At 41.1% G+C, this 26,599-nt stretch overlaps 1 protein-coding gene across 1 annotated transcript in view; it reads left to right on the forward strand.

The window, feature by feature from the left end:
• The window catches only part of LOC141083083 (extracellular calcium-sensing receptor-like), a 142,969-nt gene that overhangs the window by 22,370 nt on the left and 94,000 nt on the right, over positions 1-26,599 (forward strand). Inside the window, exon 2 of the mRNA XM_073567252.1 lies at positions 20,654-20,945. Within this exon, the coding sequence (XP_073423353.1) occupies positions 20,688-20,945 (258 nt within the window). The 5' untranslated portion in view covers positions 20,654-20,687. The remainder of the gene's footprint in view (positions 1-20,653; positions 20,946-26,599) is intronic.

The following is a 26,599-nucleotide window of genomic DNA, read 5'->3' on the forward strand; positions in this document are numbered from 1 at the left end:
ATATTACATGACAATAATAAGCCATTGAAAAACAATAAAAACTCTGTACCCGACTTAATGATTATTACAGAAACTGATCAGAACCAGGAGGATTTAATCAGTATAGTAACACCAACACCTATAGAAACAGGTAGCAATACCCCTACACAAAAGGTTATATTAGACAACTCAAAAAATCAAAATAATGGCATAGTTCCTTTTTTAGCTGCTGTAAACGTAACAAATCAAAATATAACGAAATTTTTCAGTCCCGCTCTTGGAAAAAGAAAAAAAGAGGAAAAAGAGGAAGAGGAAATAAAGAAAAAAGCAAAGATCACTTTCCGGGATTGAAACAGATAACGGTAACTAATAATAATGTCATTAATTTATCAGATTATTCATTGACAGAAGAAGAAAAGGAGCTTCTGAATAAGGGCTTACTTTTCTGCCCCACGAACCAACCAGACGATTTTAAACTTTTTATAGATGTGCATCAGTATATTAGGAGGTTGACTCTCAAAAGGCATTTCTTATTAAAGCCAGATGACACGAAAGATAACAAAAGTGAAGCACCATCTGATCCTACTCTGAAAACAAAATCCAATTTCTATCCCTTGGAAAGTAGGGGTCATATACTAGAGACGTTCCAAGACTTACTATTAAAAGATCTTAAAAAGGACACCTTAATGAAGAAAGCCGGCAACTTAAGGGGGGATAAGAATAATCTCACGAAGAAAGAGAGAGAAGCCCTGAAAAATTTGGGTAAGAATAGTGAAATAGTAATTCGGGCAGCCGATAAGGGGGGCGGCATAGTGATACAAAACACCAATGATTATAAAAAAGAAGCATTAAGATTATTGTCGGACACTAAATACTATGAGAAAGTAAAAAATAACCCGTACCCCACATTAACAAAAATACACAATCAAAAAATAAACATGGCATTCCAACAGGGGATAATTAATAAGGACTTAAAGAAGTTTCTAATAAAAAGGCAACCCCCCATTCCATTCCTATACCACTTGCCCAAGATTCATAAAAGCTTGGACAATCCCCCTGGGCGACCAATAATCTCAGGAATTGATTCCCTGACAAGTAACCTTGCCACCTATATTGATAGAAATTTACAGAAATACGTGGTGAAATTAGAAAGCTATATTAAGGATTCTACGGATATGATCAGGATTTTGGGAAGAATCACATGGAAAAAATCATATAGATTTGTCACCATGGATGTTACATCATTGTACACGAATATAGGTCATGAAATAGGATTACTCTGTATTGAATACTACCTAAAAAGAGACATACAATTGGATATAAGGAACATCAACTTCATTCTGGATGGCCTAAATTTCATATTAAACAATAACTTTTTCACCTTTGATGGTGACATGTACCATCAAAAGTATGGTACAGCTATGGGTTCGAAAACAGCTTGTTCGTACGCTAATCTTTTTATGGGTCTTTTTGAAGACATACATATATATGGAAACAAATACAAGAATGGCTTGGTTTTATATAAAAGGTTTATTGATGACTTATTCCTGATCTGGGACACGGAAGTTGGTGACATGGAGGAGTTTTTCAGTGACATCATTAATAACCACTGGGGGATAAATTTTGAACGAACAATACATGAAGAAAGCATCAATTTCCTGGACCTAACAATTTTCTCTGATGGCACAAGGATACATACAAAAACATACTTTAAGCCTACGGACAGGAATTCATATATTGACTTCAGGAGTGGACATTACACAAAATGGCTGCGTAATATACCGGCCAATCAATTTAGAAGGATTAAGAAGAATTGCACTTCCAAGGATGACTACGCTTCTCAATCTGAAATACTCAGAAAAAGATTCCTAGAGAAAGGATACCCAAAAAAATTGATATCCAGCACACAAAAGCACAGTGGAGAAATCCCGCAAGAAACCCTCCTTATACAGAAAGACAGAAAAGGGACAGAGAAGAATAAAGCATTTAATTTTATAACGACTTATAATAATTGTCACAAGTCAATCAAAAAATGCCTTCATAGACACTGGCACTTACTTCTAAGTGATCCAATATTAAAATCCATTGTACCTGATAGACCAGGAATTACTTTCCGCAGGGCGCCAAACATTAAAGGGATAATAGCTCCTAGTAGGCTCAAACAGAAGACAACCACGAATTATGCCAAAGTACTGCAGAAAAAGACATCAAAATGTAGAAAAAATAGATGCCTTTGTTGTCGGAGCATCCAACAGACAAGCAGCTTTAAATCCGCATCAACGAATGAATCCTTTACCATTAAACATGACATGAATTGCTCTACAGAGTTTGTAATTTACCTGCTTGAGTGTCCATGTGGCATGCAGTATGTTGGCAGAACTATCAGACCACTTCATGAGCGGCTAAACAAACATCGTTCAAATATAAAGAGTGGGTATAGAGCACATGGAGTGTCATTCCATTATGACACGTATCATAACAGAGATGCAACAGCAATCAAGATAACCCCGATCGATCATATAGCAGTGAATATACCCAACAGATTCGAGCTGCTCAAAAAACGTGAAAAATATTGGATGTTTAAACTGGACACATTAAAACCGAGAGGGCTAAACATAATTTCAGAACTAATATAAATTATAATCCCCCAACCCCCCCCCTCTCTTGGTCACATCCTGAGTGGGTAAGAAAGGCGCACCATAGTAGGAGGAATTCCTGCATCCTTATGTCACACACTTAAGCAAACCTCACTTTATTTTTTCATTCTATCTTTTTTCATTTTATTTATTTTTTCATCTGACTACTTTTTTGATCGCACGGGTATATCTAAACACTTAATGTCTCACATACACCTAATGACACATTTATTTTGTTTAAATATATATCAAAGTTGGTATCCTATCTAGAATTTCACAATTCCCTAATTTAATATGCATAAGCTCATAACAATTTATAATTTTTCCTGATATTACAAAAGACTATGTCATTTATGCCTGCATGGAGACCTGTGACTTGAACCCAGGTGTGCTAGACCAAAAGACACACGTTTCATGGGTGACACCACCACAATTAATATATAAAATAGTGACCATAACTATACGGAAGATGATAGATACTTTCTTCAGGCCATTTTTAATAATACGATTATATAATAGTAATTTTTAGATAATTCTTTATTGATAATATATAATAAAAATAAAAATGAAAATAAAAATAAGTTTTTTAAAAGCAGTTAATTTTAGAAATAATCCATTTTATTTAATAGTGGCATCGCTCCTTGATTCCCTCCTACAAAACAAAAATAAAGAAAATTGTTCATTGCAATTTTTTATAATAATTTTTTAACAAACCATAGTATCACATATTTAACAGGATAGTTTTGTGACAAAATAGTTCATAGAACCTATGTTCCAAAGGCACTGATACCAGCAGAACGGTGGTGCTCAACATAAGTCAAAAGAGAAAAAAATGAAACCAGTAAACACATGGGTTCTACTACCCTGAAAGTCGGGAGATAATATTTTTTAAAAAAAATTTTTTTGTTTTTGCATTGACAGTCTGGATACTTTGGCAATGTTTCCGCTGCAATTTTTATGAAGGTCTTTATATCATTTTACTGGTAGGATTTTTATGTACATTTTAGCAAGTATTTTGAAGGATTTTCTTGTTTTATTATGTTATTTGTGTGAAATTGTGCCAAAAATGCTGGCCCCTCCCCCAGTGATGACCATTATGACATCATATGTAAACAGAACACACCCATAATTGCTAATGGAAGGGGCTATAAATTCCCTGCTCCTATGGCTGGTGTAATATCCCTGAGGAAGGTGCCAGGAAGGGCGCCGAAACGCGTAGGAAGGAATAAAGCAGTACTTTGTTACTACATCTTGCATCCCAGGTGATTTTGTGGATTCAGCAGCGCGGACTGTGGCACATCTTGCTTCCCATATTCTCTGGCAGTTTTTCCACTTTGGAGTGGTCGGTGGAGGTCCTGCAGCAGCTGATACTGTGTTATGTCTTCAAGCCAGTTGTGGGTCACACAACCGGAATAGGTGAGTGGAACTGCATTACACCACTCACATCGTAGTGTCACTAGTGATAGGGCACTATTGCACCTCTTGTTCCCCCACCCTTTTTGTATTGATACAGTGAATCATCGTTTCTGTGGGAGAGTGACGGTGGTTGGGGCTTAGCATCCCGTTTTGGAACAGAGTGCTGCATAAATTTTGCGTGATAAGATGGACTATTTGCGTGGAAGATTTGCTTCCAGAGAGAAGTTGATACAACGCACCATAGGTACTGGTCGAACATCTTCTGAGGATAATGTGACTGGTGGTGAGAACTTTGGCGATGAGGAACTTAAGACTATGAAGGAACTTTTGCATGCTTTGGAGGATGCCCTCAAAAAGGAGGTGCAGTATGGCATTGATGCCCGGTTTTTGGCTGTTTACATAGAGGAGAACATCTGCCCCAGGGGGCTAAGATTGGTATTGAATTCTCCATTTCCTGATGATAATGACTTTACTACAAATTGGAACTTTGTTTTGAGAAAATGTATGAACACGCTGTTGAGTATTTTATGTGATAAAAGGTCAAAACTTGCAGATGCTGCAACAGAAGAAATTAACATAATCAGTGCAAGCTTGAATAGGTTTAATGCATGTACTGAATTTAAAAGAATATATTCTAATATCAGCACTAGTTTGACGCAAATCGAACACGATACAGTAATTAGGAAGTCCAGGAAGCTCAACAGAGATAGACAGGACTATTCCCAGTACAAACCTGAGATGGAGAATAATACATATAGGAGGAATAGAACTCCCACACACCACAAAGAGCATAGAGGAAGGAGTTTCTCCAACAGCTCCAGGAGGGGTAAGACCCCTGGTGAGAGAGATACAAGAAATAACACTAGTAATAGTCAAGACAGTCAAAATACTATAGATTTTAGGAAGAATAATACGGAGATAGCACCTATTGGGAACAAAATGCAGACAGAGACAAAAACAGTGTCTAGGCACGGTCCTGAAAAATCCAGCACACAGGGACTGAACCTAAGATCTACGGTGACTGTGAGCACTAATGAAATTGAGACAATGGATGAGGAGGAAATAGATAGCAAAGAGGAGTCAAGCCTTTTTCCAGATGAAATATTGGATGATGAGGGTTTCATCGTGATAGAGAAATTACCTAGCAGCATGACAAGATTAATCAATGGGGATAGGAATATAAACAAAGAAGCATCCAATAACGAGCCAGCTAGCAGCAATCAAGTCATTACTGTAGCACAAGTACATAATAATGCAGAGGATCCAAAACCTGTTGGAACTGGAACAGTTAATGTTGATGAACATCTTAACAAAATCAAAGAACTCATTGATAGAATCAACAGAGAGAGGCCCCTAGACCCAATCATATTACATGACAATAATAAGCCATTGAAAAACAATAAAAACTCTGTACCCGACTTAATGATTATTACAGAAACTGATCAGAACCAGGAGGATTTAATCAGTATAGTAACACCAACACCTATAGAAACAGGTAGCAATACCCCTACACAAAAGGTTATATTAGACAACTCAAAAAATCAAAATAATGGCATAGTTCCTTTTTTAGCTGCTGTAAACGTAACAAATCAAAATATAACGAAATTTTTCAGTCCCGCTCTTGGAAAAAGAAAAAAAGAGGAAAAAGAGGAAGAGGAAATAAAGAAAAAAGCAAAGATCACTTTCCGGGATTGAAACAGATAACGGTAACTAATAATAATGTCATTAATTTATGAGATTATTCATTGACAGAAGAAGAAAAGGAGCTTCTGAATAAGGGCTTACTTTTCTGCCCCACGAACCAACCAGACGATTTTAAACTTTTTATAGATGTGCATCAGTATATTAGGAGGTTGACTCTCAAAAGGCATTTCTTATTAAAGCCAGATGACACGAAAGATAACAAAAGTGAAGCACCATCTGATCCTACTCTGAAAACAAAATCCAATTTCTATCCCTTGGAAAGTAGGGGTCATATACTAGAGACGTTCCAAGACTTACTATTAAAAGATCTTAAAAAGGACACCTTAATGAAGAAAGCCGGCAACTTAAGGGGGGATAAGAATAATCTCACGAAGAAAGAGAGAGAAGCCCTGAAAAATTTGGGTAAGAATAGTGAAATAGTAATTCGGGCAGCCGATAAGGGGGGCGGCATAGTGATACAAAACACCAATGATTATAAAAAAGAAGCATTAAGATTATTGTCGGACACTAAATACTATGAGAAAGTAAAAAATAACCCGTACCCCACATTAACAAAAATACACAATCAAAAAATAAACATGGCATTCCAACAGGGGATAATTAATAAGGACTTAAAGAAGTTTCTAATAAAAAGGCAACCCCCCATTCCATTCCTATACCACTTGCCCAAGATTCATAAAAGCTTGGACAATCCCCCTGGGCGACCAATAATCTCAGGAATTGATTCCCTGACAAGTAACCTTGCCACCTATATTGATAGAAATTTACAGAAATACGTGGTGAAATTAGAAAACTATATTAAGGATTCTACGGATATGATCAGGATTTTGGGAAGAATCACATGGAAAAAATCATATAGATTTGTCACCATGGATGTTACATCATTGTACACGAATATAGGTCATGAAATAGGATTACTCTGTATTGAATACTACCTAAAAAGAGACATACAATTGGATATAAGGAACATCAACTTCATTCTGGATGGCCTAAATTTCATATTAAACAATAACTTTTTCACCTTTGATGGTGACATGTACCATCAAAAGTATGGTACAGCTATGGGTTCGAAAACAGCTTGTTCGTACGCTAATCTTTTTATGGGTCTTTTTGAAGACATACATATATATGGAAACAAATACAAGAATGGCTTGGTTTTATATAAAAGGTTTATTGATGACTTATTCCTGATCTGGGACACGGAAGTTGGTGACATGGAGGAGTTTTTCAGTGACATCATTAATAACCACTGGGGGATAAATTTTGAACGAACAATACATGAAGAAAGCATCAATTTCCTGGACCTAACAATTTTCTCTGATGGCACAAGGATACATACAAAAACATACTTTAAGCCTACGGACAGGAATTCATATATTGACTTCAGGAGTGGACATTACACAAAATGGCTGCGTAATATACCGGCCAATCAATTTAGAAGGATTAAGAAGAATTGCACTTCCAAGGATGACTACGCTTCTCAATCTGAAATACTCAGAAAAAGATTCCTAGAGAAAGGATACCCAAAAAAATTGATATCCAGCACACAAAAGCACAGTGGAGAAATCCCGCAAGAAACCCTCCTTATACAGAAAGACAGAAAAGGGACAGAGAAGAATAAAGCATTTAATTTTATAACGACTTATAATAATTGTCACAAGTCAATCAAAAAATGCCTTCATAGACACTGGCACTTACTTCTAAGTGATCCAATATTAAAATCCATTGTACCTGATAGACCAGGAATTACTTTCCGCAGGGCGCCAAACATTAAAGGGATAATAGCTCCTAGTAGGCTCAAACAGAAGACAACCACGAATTATGCCAAAGTACTGCAGAAAAAGACATCAAAATGTAGAAAAAATAGATGCCTTTGTTGTCGGAGCATCCAACAGACAAGCAGCTTTAAATCCGCATCAACGAATGAATCCTTTACCATTAAACATGACATGAATTGCTCTACAGAGTTTGTAATTTACCTGCTTGAGTGTCCATGTGGCATGCAGTATGTTGGCAGAACTATCAGACCACTTCATGAGCGGCTAAACAAACATCGTTCAAATATAAAGAGTGGGTATAGAGCACATGGAGTGTCATTCCATTATGACACGTATCATAACAGAGATGCAACAGCAATCAAGATAACCCCGATCGATCATATAGCAGTGAATATACCCAACAGATTCGAGCTGCTCAAAAAACGTGAAAAATATTGGATGTTTAAACTGGACACATTAAAACCGAGAGGGCTAAACATAATTTCAGAACTAATATAAATTATAATCCCCCAACCCCCCCCCTCTCTTGGTCACATCCTGAGTGGGTAAGAAAGGCGCACCATAGTAGGAGGAATTCCTGCATCCTTATGTCACACACTTAAGCAAACCTCACTTTATTTTTTCATTCTATCTTTTTTCATTTTATTTATTTTTTCATCTGACTACTTTTTTGATCGCACGGGTATATCTAAACACTTAATGTCTCACATACACCTAATGACACATTTATTTTGTTTAAATATATATCAAAGTTGGTATCCTATCTAGAATTTCACAATTCCCTAATTTAATATGCATAAGCTCATAACAATTTATAATTTTTCCTGATATTACAAAAGACAATGTAATTTATGCCTGCATGGAGACCTGTGACTTGAACCCAGGTGTGCTAGACCAAAAGACACACGTTTCATGGGTGACACCACCACAATTAATATATAAAATAGTGACCATAACTATACGGAAGATGATAGATACTTTCTTCAGGCCATTTTTAATAATACGATTATATAATAGTAATTTTTAGATAATTCTTTATTGATAATAAATAATAAAAATAAAAATGAAAATAAAAATAAGTTTTTTAAAAGCAGTTAATTTTAGAAATAATCCATTTTATTTAATAGTGGCATCGCTCCTTGATTCCCTCCTACAAAACAAAAATAAAGAAAATTGTTCATTGCAATTTTTTATAATAATTTTTTAACAAACCATAGTATCACATATTTAACAGGATAGTTTTGTGACAAAATAGTTCATAGAACCTATGTTCCAAAGGCACTGATACCAGCAGAACGGTGGCGCTCAACATAAGTCACAAGAGAAAAAAATGAAACCAGTAAACACATGGGTTCTACTACCCTGAAAGTCGGGAGATAATATTTTTTAAAAAAAATTTTTTTGTTTTTGCATTGACAGTCTGGATACTTTGGCAATGTTTCCGCTGCAATTTTTATGAAGGTCTTTATATCATTTTACTGGTAGGATTTTTATGTACATTTTAGCAAGTATTTTGAAGGATTTTCTTGTTTTATTATGTTATTTGTGTGAAATTGTGCCAAAAATGCTGGCCCCTCCCCCAGTGATGACCATTATGACATCATATGTAAACAGAACACACCCATAATTGCTAATGGAAGGGGCTATAAATTCCCTGCTCCTATGGCTGGTGTAATATCCCTGAGGAAGGTGCCAGGAAGGGCGCCGAAACGCGTAGGAAGGAATAAAGCAGTACTTTGTTACTACATCTTGCATCCCAGGTGATTTTGTGGATTCAGCAGCGCGGACTGTGGCACATCTTGCTTCCCATATTCTCGGGCTGGTGATAATGTCATGGTCAACGTGTGTCTGGACACAGATGTTACCGCAAGGCGAACCCATAACACACGTGACCCTGGATACAGCGCCTCCAGTGGGGCGAATTTAAATAATAAAACGTGCAGATGGATACACCGCCTCCACCTGGCAAATTTAGGAATTACACGTTACACATACATTCTGGAAACCCCGCCTCCAGTACGGCGAATTTAAATAATAAGGGGGACCTGGGAAACATTAACAGTGGTGGGCCCTGCGATAGGGAAAAGGGAAGTGGAGACCTCCTGAGCTCCCCTGAGCCAGTGTCCCTGCACTCCTAGCGTTCCCTATGCCGGTTCCGCTCCGGGCGCCGCACGCGTACCTCAACGCCCTTGCTCGCCCTGACCCTAAACCCTCACTAGGGAATTGGTCGGTGCGGAAACTAATCCCACCACTGCACTAACAACACACATGAGGGAAAGAGACAATACAGGGGGACACTACTTAGCTTTATGCTCTGTGCTTATGCTCTTGCCACAGAGCCCTCCACCTGACTGCGTCTTCTCCTCCACCCGGATCCATCACCATAACAGGATCCTTCACCAAAGTGCTGCCTTGGAGCAGAGTCCACCACCAGTTGCTGCTGCTTAGTAACAGAGTCCCAAGGAAGAGTTCAGCTTCTGCCACGAAGTCAAGCATGCTTGAGTCCAGCTCAGCAGCCAAGTCCCACATGGTGAGTGCCACTCTCCATAGTAGCCACTCCACCAGACCATGCAGACACTTCCCGCTGACACCATCACTGCGACCCCACGACGCCATGCCAGCCCTTCGTCCAGACACCATAGCTGACACACGTCCCCCCTGGCTAAGCTGCGCAGGACTCCTCCTCAGCTCCATCCTTCCACCAGGCTCTCACAAACTCAGAATCAATCAATCAGTATCACCAGCAGTGATTACACACCCTGAGACTCATTTATAGAGCCCCACACCTGATTCATAATTATGTGCGCATTAACCTAAAGTGCGATACCACTAACCACCACCGGGGACAGTCAAGTCACTTTGGCAACTTGCCAAAAGGAAAAAAAAGTCACTCTGTGCTTTTAAAACTGTCAGATCAAATTCAGATCATGACAATGGTATTAAATAAATGATAATAGATCATATTCCCTATTCAGACCCCTTGGAGATAGGGTCTGCAATTTGTGGATCCAGAATGCCTCCTTCCTCTTTAGAATATGCATATGATCAGCACCACATCTGGGTATTGGAACATGCTGAATTACTTGAAATTTCAATTGTGCAATATTATGTCCCTTTGAGATGAAGTGAAATGTTAATGGTAGCAACATATTTTTGCATCTAATAGTAGACTTATACTTAGAAATACGGTCCTTTATGGGTTGTGTTGTTTCCCCAATGTACAAAAGACCAAAGGGACACTTAGTGACATATACAATGTATGCAGTGTCACAAGTGGAGAAATCCTTAATATTGTACTTTTTTTGCCTGAGTGTGGATGGTAAAAGGTGTTGCCTTTAAGGACGTTGCTGCACTGATTACAGTGTAGGCACGGGTAGGTTCCAGTTTTTGGATCCTGAAGAAACCTTTGTACTGTGGTTTGTCCTTTGGAACCAATGTCTACTTTCACCAAAGAATCATGGATATTGGGGGGACGTTTGTAACAGGGTAGAAATTGTTGTTTAAACTCCGGGATGTCAGAATGTGCCGTTTATAAGAGGCCCCAATGTTTTCTGATGATTTGATGTAAAATGTGTACATAAGGATGATATGTGTATACAAAGGGGATGCATTTATCAGTTGATCATTGTGGATGTTCAGAGGGCTTGTGGCATCAAGCAGTAGATTTGGGGGATAGTCCCATTTCCTGAACTTGGTGTACATTTCATTAACTCTCATGTTGCTATGAGAGGGATCTGTAACAATCCTTTGTATTCTCTTGAATTGTGACTGCGGAATAGATTTTTTGATAGACAGGGGATGGAGACTCTGAAAATGGAGGAGGCTATTTCGGTCCGTAGGTTTGGTATAAAGATCGGTGCTTAATGTACTGTGTTCATCCTTGAGGACTAATGTTTCTAGAAAACTGACCTGACGTGTACTGCTAATGATAGTAAAGGAAAGGCCAAGCCATGCCGAGTTGAGTCTATCAAAAAAGCAATCAAGTGTCTGGGATGTACCAGTCCAAATACAGAATACACCATCGATGTATCTTTCCCAGATTATACAGTGGGACTGAAAGAGGGGATTCAGGATATATAATTTCATTTTCAAATATGACCATATAGTTATTTGCATAAGTTGGGGCCACACTCAAGCCCATAGCGGTCCCTTTGGTCTGGTGGAAAAAACAATCCTCAAACATGAAGTAATTCTTGGTTAGGACTGCTGTCAATAGCTCTAGACATAGTTCAATGATGTTAGGGTCCATGTTGGAATAGGCAAGTAGACGTCGAACGAATGTGATGCCTTGTTGATGAGGAGTAGGCGTATATACTGTAGGTCCTTAACATCGAGGGAAACTAAAATAGAATCCTTGGGTATAGTGCCGAGATTCTGTATTTTCCATAGAAAATCAACCATGTTAAGTTAAAAGGATGGTTATCCCTGTATTAGTGGGTCGGTATCTCTTCTAGAAAAATCGACAGAGAAGAAAGGATGGAGTCTGTAGAGGCTGCAATAGGACGGATCGGAGGCCATTCATGATTTTTTTGGGCTTTAGGTAGTATATAAAATACTGGAAAGATAGGGTTTGTGTCATGATCCGAAGTGGATCTGACAGTTTTAAATGCACAAAGTGAACTTTTTTTCCTTTGGCTTGTGCCAAAGTGGTGTGATTGCCCCCTGTGGCCATTAGAATTATTACACGTGGTGTCGTTCATTCTAAGTTGCCCCGGTGGTGGTGAGTGGTATCACATTTTAGTTTTAAAGTGCACATAATTACAAATCAGGTGTGAGGCTCTAAAAAAGAGTGTCAGGTGTGCAATCAGTTGTTGGTGATATTGTGAGTTATTTTCAAGTAAGCCTGGGTGAAGGAAGGAGCTGAACACGAGACCTGTGCAGCCAAGCCAGAGGGGTTGAGTCAGCTATGGAGTCTGCAAGGAGTGCTGGCATGGATTGGTGGAGTTCATCATTGGAGTCTGCAAGAAGGGCTGGCATGGCGTGGTGTAATCGCAGTTTTTGGTGTCAGCAGGAAGTGCTTGCAAGGCTTGGTGGAGTGGCGACTATGATGAGAGTTGCACTCAGCATGCTGGACTTGGTTGCTGAAAGCTGGACTCAAGCATGCTTGACTTCTTGGCAGAAAAGTGGGACTCGAGCATGCTGGACTTTTTGGCAGAAGCTGGACTCATCCTTGGGACTCTGTTTACTGGGCAGCTGCAACTGGTGGTGGACTCTGCTCCAAGGCTGCACTATGGTGATGGATCCGGTTATGGTGATGGATCCGGGTGGAGGAGAATATGCACGCAGGTGGTGGGCTCTATTGCTAGGAGCGTATGCAACAGAGCAAAGCTAAGTGGTGTTTCCCCTGTTTTGTCATCTTTCCTCATGTGTGTTTTAGTGCAGTGGTGGGATTAGTTTCCGCACCAACCAATTCCCTAGCGAGGGTTTAGGTCAGGGCAAGCTAGGGCTTAAGGTAAGCGTGCATCACCCGGTGTGGAACCGGCATAGGGAACATTAGGAGTGCAGGGACTCTGGCTCAGGGGAGTTTAGGAGGTCTCCACGTCCCTATTCCCTATCGCAGGGCCCACCATTGTTAATGTTACCCAGGTTTCCCTTATTGTTTAAATTTGCCTTACTGGAGGCGGGGTTTCCAGACTTGTATATACGTGTAATGTATAAATTCGCCAGTTGGGGGCGGTGTATCCAGCTGCAAGTGTTTATTATTTAAATTCGCCCCACTGGAGGCGCTGTATCCAGAGTCACGTGTGTCATATGAGTTCACCTTGCGGTAACCACTGCGTTCAGACTCACGTGACCGTGACATTATCACCAACCTTACTTTTTTTTTTCTTCTGGTGAGCTTTGGCCATGTGGAGACCTGTGAGTAATTGCTGCCGGGCCTCACTGAGGTGAGTGGGGAAAGGCATGGTGTGTTAGAGCCGCTGCAGCAGCAGTTATCAGGGTCTGGGGCCTCTGTTCAGGTAACCAGGAAATCAAAATGGCGGCGTTTGGCAAAACTTAGAGTCGCTGCTGGGGAGCGAGACTTGCTCATGCATGCGGAGGTACCCAGGCAGGTGGGAAGAGTTGGTGCCCCACGGAGCTGCCTGGTATTCCCCGAGGTGAAGGGGTACATCCCTGTGGTGAGCAGACTGGTGTATAGTCCGCAGGGCTCACTCCAAATCTTCCATACCATTGAAGAAGCCGCCCCTCCTGGTCGTGTGGAGGCAACCAGAGAGTGTATTTTTTCTCCATATTCTTGCGGCTCTGGCACTGAAGCCCCCAGAGTCACTGCTGGTGAGCGGGACTTGTTCATACAGGCGGACATACCCAGACAGGTGGGTGGAGTTGGTGATCCCCATGGTGCTGTCTGGGGTTCCCCGAGGTGAAGGGGTATGTCCCTGTAGTGAGCAGACTGGTGTATAGTCCGCGGGGCTCACTCCAAATCTTCAATACCATCGAAGAAGCCGCCCCCTCCTGGTCGTATGGAGGAAGGCATCCAGCGAGTGTATATTTCCTCCATATCCCGGTCCCCTTCTCCTCCAGGTGTGAGCAGCAGGTGTGCTGTGGGGGAGTAGGGACAAATCTCAACCCTCGCCATTAACCAACCCTGGGAGGCGCAGACCTCATGGTGAATGGGTTGGAGGGTGGTGTCCCTTGATGAATAATGGGGGTGTGAGTGTAGTGACACAGGGGGACGCCTCTGTTGTCGAGTCCAGAATGAGTTCACCAAATATATGACAAACGAATGTGTGCAATAAACGTTCAGGTCCGGACCTGTGTGTGAACGAGCATGTATGGGTGGCCACCAAAAAACTTCTTGTGGAAGTGTGTTGTGGAGTCTGATCAGCTCATAGCAAACATACACATACATAAACTCGTTCCCCAGGTCGGTACTGTGGAGATGAATGGTGTCTCCAGAACATACATTGCCAATACCAGCAGTGCGTTTGTCATTAACCTGAAGTGTCAGGTAGTGGAGTGAACTCAGGATCTGGGCGTCCCCACTGTAGGTGTTTCCCTAATGAGGAATGGTCTTGAGGGTCCAGAGGCCCCTCATTAAGAGGAGGGTACTGTCATGATCCGAAGTGGATCTAACAATTTTAAATGCACAAAGTGAACTTTTTTTCCTTTGGCTTGTGCCAAAGTGGTGTGATTGCCCCCTGTGGCCATTAGAATTATTACACGTGGTGTCGTTCATTCTAAGTTGCCCCGGTGGTGGTGAGTGGTATCACATTTTAGTTTTAAAGTGCACATAATTACAAATCAGGTGTGAGGCTCTATAAAAGAGTGTCAGGTGTGCAATCAGTTGTTGGTGATATTGTGAGTTATTTTCAAGTAAGCCTGGGTGAAGGAAGGAGCTGAACACGAGTCCTGTGCAGCCCAGCCAGAGGGGTTGAGTCAGCTATGGAGTCTGCAAGGAGTGCTGGCATGGATTGGTGGAGTTCATCGTTGGAGTCTGCAAGAAGGGCTGGCATGGCGTGGTGGAGTCGCAGTTTATGGTGTCAGCAGGAAGTGCTTGCATGGCTTGGTGGAGTGGCAACTATGGTGAGAGTTGCACTCAGCATCCTGGACTTGGTTGCTGAAAGCTGGACTCAAGCATGCTTGACTTCTTGGCAGAAAAGTGGGACTCGAGCATGCTGGACTTTTTGGCAGAAGCTGGACTCATCCTTGGGATTCTGTTTACTGGGCAGCTGCAACTGGTGGTGGACTCTGCTCCAAGGCTGCACTATGGTGATGGATCCGGTTATGGTGATGGATCCGGGTGGAGAAGAAGATGCACGCAGGTGGTGGGCTCTGTTGCTAGGAGCGTACGCAACAGAGCAAAGCTAAGTGGTGTTTCCCCTGTTTTGTCATCTTTCCTCATGTGTGTTTTAGTGCAGTGGTGGGATTAGTTTCCGCACCGACCAATTCCCTAGTGAGGGTTTAGGTCAGGGCAAACTAGGGTTTAAGGTACGCGTGCGTCGACCGGTGCGGAATCGGCATAGGGAACGTTAGGAGTGCAGGGACTCTGGCTCAGGGGAGTTCAGGAGGTCTCCACGTCCCTATTCCCTATCACAGGGCCCACCATTGTTAATGTTACCCAGGTTTCCCTTATTGTTTAAATTTGCCTTACTGGAGGCGGGGGTTTCCAGACTTGTATATATGTGTAATGTCTAAATTCGCAAGTTGGAGGCGGTGTATCCAGCTGCACGTGTTTATTATTTAAATTCGCCCTACTGGAGGCGGAGTATGCAGGGTCACGTGTGTCATATGGGTTCGCCTTGCGGTACTCGCTGCGTCCAGACACACGTGACCGTGACAGTTTGTCTTAATTAGATACTCCTGCGTTTTTGTGTCAATAACCTTTCGGTCAATGTAACTTGTGAGAATGTTGTTAATAAGGTCTCTAATTTCCTTTGAGGGATCTACTGATAATCTGGTATAGACTGTAGCATCATTCAGGTGTTGCAGGGCTTCCTTTAGGTAATCAGCCTTTTTCATCACAACAATAACTCCGCCTTTGTTGGCGGGTTTTATGATAATCTCTTTGTCATTGCGGAGTGATAGTAATGGTTGGAAGTCTAAGGAGCTCAACTTAGGAGGAAAGTGTAGTTTTCCACTCTCCATATCTTGTCATAATTTAAGAAAGGCTTTATCTACAAAGCCAACAAATGTCTCAGCAGCATGCGATCCCTGTGTAGGTTTGTAAGTACTCTTTGTACAAGACCTAGACTAGTGGCAGTTATCAAGGGGGAAGAGGTGGGATAGACCGTTCATCAATGGTCGGTTTTGCTACAGCAGTCAGGTAGGTCTTCTTTTCCCTTTTTCCCTTATCCCTTATTTACCATTTTTCCTCATGTCCACAGTGTTCTTGATATTCACTTGTTTATGAGAAACAGTGATTTGTATGGAGTATCTCTGTTTGTTTGTATTTTTACAATTGTGATGTATCATTTTTGTTTTGAATATTGTACACTGCAGCATACTGACGAAGGTCCATTGATGACCAAAACGAATCATACCTTATTTTGGAGTGCATTAAAAAGTATTGCAAGGGATTCTCATGAGTTGAGTGCAAATTTTATTTCTCTATTATATTGGTTCGGGAACCTATTTGAGCACCAACACACCTGTACCACGATATACTTTATACTGTTATTGGAGACTGACAGGGGATGGGGAAAATATTAGAAAAGGAGAGGGAAATAATTTGTAAAGAGAGGATAACATAAGCAAATTGATTCCATGTAAATTGATTTTTTGTAGAAATTACAGTCATATGTTAAAGTTTGGGCACCCCTATTAATGTTAACCTTTTTTCTTTATAACAATTTTGTTTTTTGCAACAGCTATTTCAGTTTCATATATCTAATAACTGATGGACTCAGTTATATTTCTGGATTCAAATGAGGTTTATTGTACTAACAGAAAATGTGCAATCTGCATTTTAACAACATTTGACCGGTGCAAAAGTATGGGCACCTCAACATAAAAGTGACATTAATATTTCATAGATCCTCCTTTTGCAAAAATAACAGCCTCTAGTCGCTTCCTGTAGCTATTAATGAGTTACGTAGCTATTAATGAGTTCCTGGATCCTGGATGAAGGTATTTGTGACCATTCCTGTTTACAAAACAATTCCAGTTCAGTTAAGTTTGATGGTCGCCGAGCATGGACAGCCCGCTTCAAATCATCCCACAGATGTTCAATGATATTCAGGTCTGGGGACTGGGATGGCCATTCCAGAACATTGTAATTGTTCCTCTGCATGAATGCCTGAGGAGATTTGGAGCGGTGTTTTGGATCATTGTCTTGCTGAAATGTCCATCCCCTGTGTAACTTCAACTTCGTCACTGATTCTTGCACATTACTGTCAAGAATCTGCTGATACTGAGTTGAATCCATGCGACCCTCAACTTTAACAAGATTCCCTGTGCCGGCATTGGCCACACAGCCCCAAAGCATGATGGAACCTCCACCAAATTTTACTGTGGGTAGCAAGTGTTTTTCTTGGAATGCTGTGTTTTTTATCCTCCATGCATAACGCCTTTTTGTATGACCAAACAACTCAATCTTTGTTTCATCAGTCCACAGGACCTTCTTCCAAAATGTATCTGGCTTGTCCAAATGTGCTTTTGCATACCTCAGGCGACTCTGTTTGTGGCGTGCTTGCAGAAACGGCTTCTTTCGCATCACTCTCCCATACAGCTTCTCCTTGTGCAAAGTGTGCTGTATTGTTGACCGATGCACAGTGACACCATCTGCAGCAAGATGATGCTGCAGGTCTTTGGAGGTGGTCTGTGGATTGTCCTTGACTGTTCTCACCATTCTTCTTCTCTGCCTTTCTGATATTTTTCTTGGCCTGCCACTTCTGGGCTTAACAAGAACTGTACCTGTGTTCTTCCATTTCCTTACTATGTTCCTCACAGTGGAAGCTGACAGGTTAAATCTCTGAGACAACTTTTTGTATCCTTCCCCTGAAAAGCTATGTTGAATAATCTTTGTTTTCAGATCATTTGAGAGTTGTTTTGAGGAGCCCATGATGCCACTCTTCATAGGAGAATCAAATAGGAGAACTACTTGCAAGTGGCCACCTTAAATACCTTTTCTCATGATTTGATACACCTGGCTATGAAGTTCAAAGCTTAATGAGGATACAAAACCAATTTAGTGCTTCAGGAAGTCAGTAAAAAGTAGTTAGGAGTGTTCAAATCAAGAATATGATAAGGGTGCCCATACTTTTGCACCGGTCAAATTTTGTTTAAATGCAGATTGCACATTTTCTGTTAGTACAATAAACCTCATTTGAATCCAGAAATATAACTGAGTCCATCAGTTATTAGATATATGAAACTGAAATAGCTGTTGCAAAAAACAAAATTGTTATAAAGAAAAAAGGTTAACATTAATAGGGGTGCCCAAACTTTAACATATGACTGTATTACTCCTATTATATTATTATTGTAGACCTTAGCAAACTGCATGGAAAGTAATCCATTGGGTTGAAAAACCCTTTCTTGTCTTTCTGAGAAGGAGTCAAAAGAACAGATACAACACATGCAAGTCCGTTAAAAACATCAAATTTAAAAACATTCTTAAATAATTCATTTTATGTGATTGTTAAGAGCCACAACTTGAACCTAAAGAGGGTCCTGGAAATGTATTTTGCTATCTTTTAACACAGAATGAAGCTGAGTCTGCAGATTGTATACTCTTCCCTTTCTTACATCTGTATGTTACTAATAAGAAACTTTCAAACTATACATGGAACAAAATTGAGCATGTGTAGACTTCCACATGAGGACATCTCTGGTTACTCACTGGAAGGGGACATAACTCTTGGAGGACTCTTTGCCATCCACTTGGACGTAGAATATCCAAAAGTGACATTCCAAAGACAACCACCATCACTAAAATGCACCACGTAGGTATTTCATATATTTGTGAGACCTTAAAAATTGGTGGTAATCATAGCCATTAAATTCAGTCATTTTCAGATGCCAAAAGAGTATGATCAGGAGGAATTAAATGGCTAAGCATGTGGTGCACCTGCCATGTGATATCTTCAGGTATTTAGCAATGTTGCGTTTGCACAAACTGTCACAAAATTCAGCTACTCATGTTCATGGCCTTGAAGTTAATGGAGAAAGGGGAACAGCATTTCCCTATCCGATGATTGGTGGAGGCTCAGTGGTGTGTATGCAATGATTTCATTAAATTAAATTTAATGCAACAATTTCTCTACAGAGAAATTAAGCAGACAATAGTGATCACCTAGGGCAATAAATGATGATCATTGGGATTAAGAAAATCAGAAATGCATTTTATTTTAATCCTAAAGGATAACTGTACTTTAAAGTAACTTATCAGGATAAGCTGTCATTTCTGTGTGCATGATGAATAACACTATTTCTGGACATTATATGACTTCTGCATTTTTACCAGTTTTCCTCTTGGCTTGCTCCACCAGCAAGCTTCCCTCTCTTTGTTCATGTGAATCCACAATAAAGGATATTTGTCTGGGATGTTGAGTACCATTTTCTTCATTGAATGTTGAACTTGGACATTGACTCAGCATTATTTCATATGTTTGGCACCCGTGTCCCTGGAGCTGATGTTGCCTTGAATTCCTGGAGGTGTGCAGCTGTGCTGGTCACCTGTTTTCCTTCATGTGCTTGAGACATTTTTCTGACTTTTATTCCTTGCCACTTTCACAGAAGCAGCAACAGCATGGAGTAAATTATAGCATTTTACTGAGTAGTGCACATGTGAATCCATCACTGGGTGAGGTAAAAGACTTGTTAGAAAGCTCAACACTTTATTTCTGTGTCTCCATCTGCCTTTTTTTCACTCTACTCAGAGCTGGATGTAGACTATCTACTATGACATCTCCCTTACAGAATATTGCACACAGAGACTGATTCCTGCTCTTCATCTGTTGTCTCAGAGACTGAAGCAACAGCAGCATGATGGAAATTATATTGTAGTACTGAGCAATATAGATGTGAATCCAGTTTTGGAGTGAGGCAAAAGACTTGTTAGAAATATCTGCCTGTTTTCTCATTCTGCTCCTCACTCCTCCCTCCTCCTCTCCTTCCAGGAGTAAAATAATAGGTGTAATCTGACATCTTATTGTGCTAGTAGTCTGTCTTGTCTTGACCAAGAAGGGGTTGAAGTGATTTTTCATAGTGCATGGTAATGTCTACAGGAGAAGGAAAAAAGTGGCTCTCTGTATTATTAATTTATGATACATTTTTTGAAAGTTCAGATCCTATTTCAATAAACCTTTGCTTAGGAATTATTGGGAATGTTAGCCAGCAACCGTAAGTTCCAGATTTCTCAGTGTTGAATGCGCCTACAGAAGCAGTAATTCAGAAAGGAAGGATTTATTTCTCTATTTTCTTTGACAGTCATGTTCACTATGACAGTAATGGGGAAATAATAAGTTGTGAACCTGTGGACTATACAGACTAGTAAACATATTATGGTCGGTGGGCTATATACTACCTTTGTAATACAGTGCCCTACAGGAGGCCTCTATGGAGCCATAAAGGCTCAATGCCAATGATCTTCATATGCAGATTTCATATATTTATTAAATTATTTAATTTAAGCTTCTTGAATAAAACTGCTACATAGTAATAATCACAAAAAGGACACTGTTTTTTTTTTTTTTACAGATTTCACATACGGTATTACCGCTACCTCCTAGCTATGGTTTTTGCTATACAAGAAATCAACGAGTCATCTGATATTCTTCCAAATATTACATTGGGTTTCAAATTATACGATTCCTGCTATAATCATGTGAGGTCATTGATTGAGACAACATTGATCTTATCAGGAAAGCAACCAATGGTGCCAAACTTCAGCTGCCACAAGGAAAGAATGCCCTCTGCAATAATTGGGGACATGACATCAAAGGCCTCCATACCAATGGCGAGAATGCTTGGCCTCTACAGATATCCTCAGGTAAGTTTATGAAGAAAGAATTTCATAAACAAACCTTTGCCTTCTGTACATACATCCAGACAATTAAGTAAAGGGAAGTAGAACTAGATGGAAATATAACAGTTTATGTTAGTGATGAGCGCACCTATCAGATCTGACCAGAGGTGGGGTCTAATAGACAACGTATGTATGTTAGTGATGAGCGCACCTATCAGAATTGACCAGAAGTGGGGTCTAATAGGCTACGTCTGTATGTTAGTGATGAGCGCACCTATCACATCTGACCAGAGGTGGGGTCTAATAGGCTACGTATGTATGTTAGTGATGAGCGCACCTATCAGATCTGACCAGAGGTGGGGTCTAATAGGCTACGTATGTATGTTAGTGATGAGCGCACCTATCACATCTGACCAGAGGTGTGGTCTAATAGGCTACGTATGTATGTTAGTGATGAGCGTGTGGGGAGGTTGAGCTGGGTATGGTGCTGTCTGTAATAGGAGACTGAGTGATTGACAGTAGGTGTCATTTGGCAGTCCGCCATCAGAGGTCACTGGAGAGCACCGATGGCACTGGTTATGTAACTGTCATATGAGGGTTACATAACTGCCAGAGGTCAAGGTGCCTCTGATTAGGCGAAAGTGACTGTTAGGTGACAGAGGGTGGGGCTACCTGGACTGGCTGAATAAATACTGAGGTAAGCTTCTAGAAGCTTCAGTCAGCCAAGGGAGCTCACAAAGAAGCAGGGTCTGTCACACAGAGGAGACCCCTCAGAGACTATCTGACGGTAGAAAACGGTCTCGGGGGGGGTGACCCGACAGCACATTGGTCACAGGTAGAGACGGCCTGTGAGGGCCTGGTGTACGGTGGACTTTGAAAGGGGAAACGCCGTGGTGGATGGGCCTAGGGCAGCCACGGTGGATAGAGCCACGAAGTACGCCTGCTGAAGAAGTAAATAAGTGAAGGTACTTGGGTCATTCTGCAAGAGAAGAACAGTGTGCAATATTTGTCATGCATTGTGCTGGTCGTCATATGGGCAGCCAATAAAAGAAAAACCTGTTGAATACATCTCCTGTCTCTGTCTCGTGCCTGTTGACGCCAAGAAGCGGGTCATCCCCCATTCCTGTAAGTACAGCACACCTCCATCGCCTACCAGCCACATCTCCTAAATACCCACAGCATGCTACCCTCCACCCCAGCCTGCCACCCGGACCACCGGAACCCCTACAAGTGCACCTATCAGATCTGACCAGAGGTGGGGTCTAATAGGCTACGTATATAGTTATTATTATTATTTATTATTATTATTTATTGTTATAGCGCCATTTATTCCATGGCGCTTTACATGTGAGGGGGGTATACATAAAAACAAGTACAATAATCTTAAACAATACAAGTCATAACTGGTACAGGAGGAGAGAGGACCCTGCCCGCGAGGGCTCACAATCTTCAAGGGATGGGTGATAATACAGTAGGCGAGGGTAGAGCTGGTCGTGCAGCGGTTTGGTCGATCGGTGGTTACTGCAGGTTATAGGCTTGTCGGAAGAGGTGGGTCTTCAGGCTCTTTTTGAAGGTTTCGATGGTAGGTGAGAGTCTGATATGTTGTGGTAGAGAGTTCCAGAGTAGGGGAGATGCGCGAGAGAAATCTTGTATGCGATTGTGGGAAGAGGAGATAAGAGGGGAGTAGAGAAGGAGATCTTGTGAGGATCGGAGGTTGCGTGCAGGAAAGTACCGGGAGACGAGGTCACAGATGTATGGAGGAGACAAGTTGTGGTTGGCTTTGTATGTCATGGTTAGGGTTTTGTAATGGAGTCTCTGGGCAATTGGGAGCCAGTGAAGGGATTGACAGAGGGGAGAAGCTGGGGAATAGCGGGGGGGGTTACCAAATTACATACGCAGAGCAGTGTGTTATCAGTTTGATCTAAATATTCTTGTTCAAATCCCTTTGTCAGAATAATAAGTATTGTAAAGCAAAGGTTTTTAAAGTGTAAAAAATATAAAAAAAAGACAAAACACGCCATAAATCCCACTTGTAGTGATAAAAGTTTGCTTTTGTGAAAAAACCCTCACAAAAAGAAAACATTGTTGCAATCATAATGTGTAACTATACTATTTATCCAACATGATGCATGTTATTAAAAAAAAAGTCAGAATTGCTGTTTTTGTTCCTATCACCTTACAAACAATGAAATAAAAAGTGAACAAAAAGATTTACAATATGGGTCCCAAAGTGGTACCAATAATAAATACAAGTAGTATTTGCTTACAAATTGTACCATTAAAAGCTACTGCTTGTCCCTCAAAAAATACCTCATTATGGGTAAATAAGTTTTTTAAAGTAATTTTTGTGCAAAACTAGCATAACATAAACATACTCTACACATTTGGTATTGTAATTGCATTGACCCACAGAATAAAGACAGCATGTCGATGACACCTAATGATGAATGGAGTTTGAGAAAAAAGAAATGAAGAATTGCTCTTTTTTCTAATTAATTTTGCCTCCTAAAGAGTGTATCAAAAGACTTATGTACCTCAATGTCTTATTGATGAAAACTGCTCAAGACAAGTACATGAAGTAATCCAACACTTAGTATACATTAATAGATAAAAACAGTAACGTTTATTGAAGCATCCAAATATTAAAAATGGCAATCATTAAAACATGACAGCCTAAAAATATAACACTGGCCTTTCTTCAGTATGTTCTGTTTGTAGTGATTGCTACTTTTTATCCCCTTAGGCTACTTTCACACATCAGGTTTTCGGCGTCAGGCGCGATCCGGCGTCGTGCCGGAACACCGGATCCAGCAAATGTTTTGTAAAACCTGATGTGACGGATCCGGTTTTCTGCCGGATCCGTCTTGTTCTTGACAGACAAAACCGGATCCGTCTCATCCGGTTCATCCGTTTTTCTATCCGTTTTTCGACGGATTACGCCGGATCCAGTTTTTAAAATTGACCCTTGTGGCCTTCCGAACGGGATTGGCTACTGGAAAACTATATATAGCATGTTCCTACAGCCCTTCTTTGACAGGTTGTAGAGGAGAAAGTGCAGGTTGGAGAGAAGAGCAAGTTACTGGCGAAGATGGATGTTGTGATTGGAAATATTTTGAAGAATTTGGCGGATTTTATAGCGGAGGCGAATCGTTTGAGGGTGATTGTTCTGGAGAAGGAGAGAGCGAGACAGCAGCGCATCAGGCATCGTAGACGACGTTTGTGGATCCACCCCATCACAGCCAAGAGAATGACGCGTGGGGTCTATTCTACACTCTGCATGGACCTTCGACGAAACCCGGATAAATTTTTTGGATATGTTCGGATGAAAATGGAGAATTTTGATTACTTGGTGGAGCGCATTGCACACCTCATAAGAAAAGCGGACACCTATTGCCGCTTCTCTGTTTCACCCGCAGAGCATCTGATGGTGACTTTAAGGTAAGCCACATTTATTGGATGTGCTCGCATCAGAGCACACTTTCACTGCAATCTTGTTGGTGGTAGTTTGTATCTCCAAGTGTTATAGCTGAGTTTTGGTATGTAATGCTGTGATTTAAAACTAATTTATTGTTTTTTAATTCCCCACAGATTTCTTGCAACTGGAGAATCCCTTTCGTCACTGCATTTCCAGTACAGACTCAGGATTTACACCATATCTGGAATAGTGAAGTACACATGCCGTGCACTGTGGGACTCCTTAGCTGAAGAGTTTTTACCAGAGCCCACAACAGAGAGGTGGATTGAAATTTCAGAAAAGTTTCAACAGATATGTCAGTTTCCAAACTGCTTGGGCGCTGTGGACTGGAAACATATCCGCATTGTAAAGCCAGCCGGATCGGGATCGGAATATTTCAATTACAAGAAATATTTTTCAATTGTCCTCATGGCCATCGCTGACGCGGAATACAAATTTATTGCTGTTGATATTGGGGCCTATGGCCGCTCCAATGACTCTCAAGTTTTCAAACTGTCTGCCATGGGGCGTAAACTGTATGGAAACACCTTCCAGTTCCCACCACCTAGACCGCTGCCGCAAACATCTGGTCCACCTATGCCATTTGTCTGTGTAGGGGATGAAGCCTTCCAGCTGTCAGAACACCTTTTGAAACCGTACTCTAGCAGAGGATTGACAAGAACAAAACGCATTTTTAATTACCGCCTCACAAGAGCAAGAAGAATGGTTGAATGTACCTTTGGTATTCTGACAGCCAAATGACGGGTCCTATTGACTGCGATCAACCTCAAGACAGAAACTGTGGACGAGGTGATCAAAGCTTGCGTGGTACTCCACAATTTTGTTATCTGCAAGGAACCCTTTTCCATTGAGGACACCTCTGAAGAAACCACCTTGTAAGATTACCATGACATTACCACTAGAAGTTCTGTGACGGTTTCAGTAATGAGGGACAATTTTGCACTATACTTTATGTCACCTCAAGGCAGAGTACACTGGCAGGATGACAGAGTGTGAAAGATTTGTGCCCTTAACCAAACTTGTGTACCTTCTGTACCAACAGTATATACCTTTGCCAACCAAAGTTGGCTATCTTGTCATGGTCTCTATTTTTAGCTTTAGGCCACAGGTGTGTACCTGGTTGTGTTTTATGCAAAGTATTTCACCTTTTAACAAAAGTTGTGTACATTGTTAGGAAATCACCAACAATAAACACAACTTTTTAGGTGAAATACTTTGCTTCAAACACAACCAGGAACACAACTGTGGCAAAAAGCTAAAATTTACCCACAGTTATATACCTGGTTTTGAATACCTGTATTTAACCTTTTTTTTAAACATATTTTGCCGCAGAAAGAAATAACAGACAACCAGTGTAAACAATAATTTAACTTTTATTTAAAATATTTTTTTTTTGTAAACAGTTTTTAAAGTTAAAAAAACTTTTTTAATAAAGGTTTGAAACCAACTGGGCATTTTTATTACAAAACACATCATAAATCTGTGTAGTGTGGGGTGGAAATACTGCTGGAGGGGCTGCGGGACACTTCGACAATGGGAGTGTGGAGAGAGGACTGGGATCGTGGTGGGGAAGGAACAGCTAGAGGTGATGGTGTGGAAAAAGCTACAGAATGGGTGGACATGTGGGAGGCAGAAGAGGTGGTGGGCGGTGGAGTGGAGGGTTGGGCAGGGACTGTAGGAGCAGATGATGTTGATGGCAAGTTGTATGGGGAAGGAGTTTGGTATGGGGAAGGAGTTTGGTATGGGGAAGGAGTTTGGTACGGGGCAGGTTGCTGGAAGTGGGGAGATGTCTGGTACTGGGGAGGTTGCTGGTACTGGGGAGGTTGCTGGTACTGGGGAGGTGGATGGTATGTAATAGGAGGGGGAGGATGGAAAGTGGCTGGAGGGTGTGCAGATGTAATAGGAGGGGGAGGATGGAAAGTGGCTGGAGGGGGTGCAGGTGGAGGAACTACTGTGGTGGGAGGAGGAGGTTGGGAGGTAACGTGCTGGAGAGCACCGTGGCATGAATGCATTACATTCATCTGCTGGGTAGGAGAGAGCATTTCCACGCGCTCCACAACAGACCTGAAAAAGGTGTGGTTTGGCGAAGATCTTGGTTCTGAATGCATGGTTTGCAGAAGTGTCTTCACCTCCAGAATGCTGGAGTTGATCTGCTGAAAGCCTGCGGAGATTTGCTCTGACAAGACTTTTAGACAGTTCTGGA

The sequence above is a fragment of the Dendrobates tinctorius genome, unplaced genomic scaffold (assembly GCF_039654945.1).
Source record: "Dendrobates tinctorius isolate UK_male_01 unplaced genomic scaffold, ASM3965494v1 ptg000019l, whole genome shotgun sequence".
Lineage (NCBI taxonomy): Eukaryota > Metazoa > Chordata > Amphibia > Anura > Dendrobatidae > Dendrobates > Dendrobates tinctorius.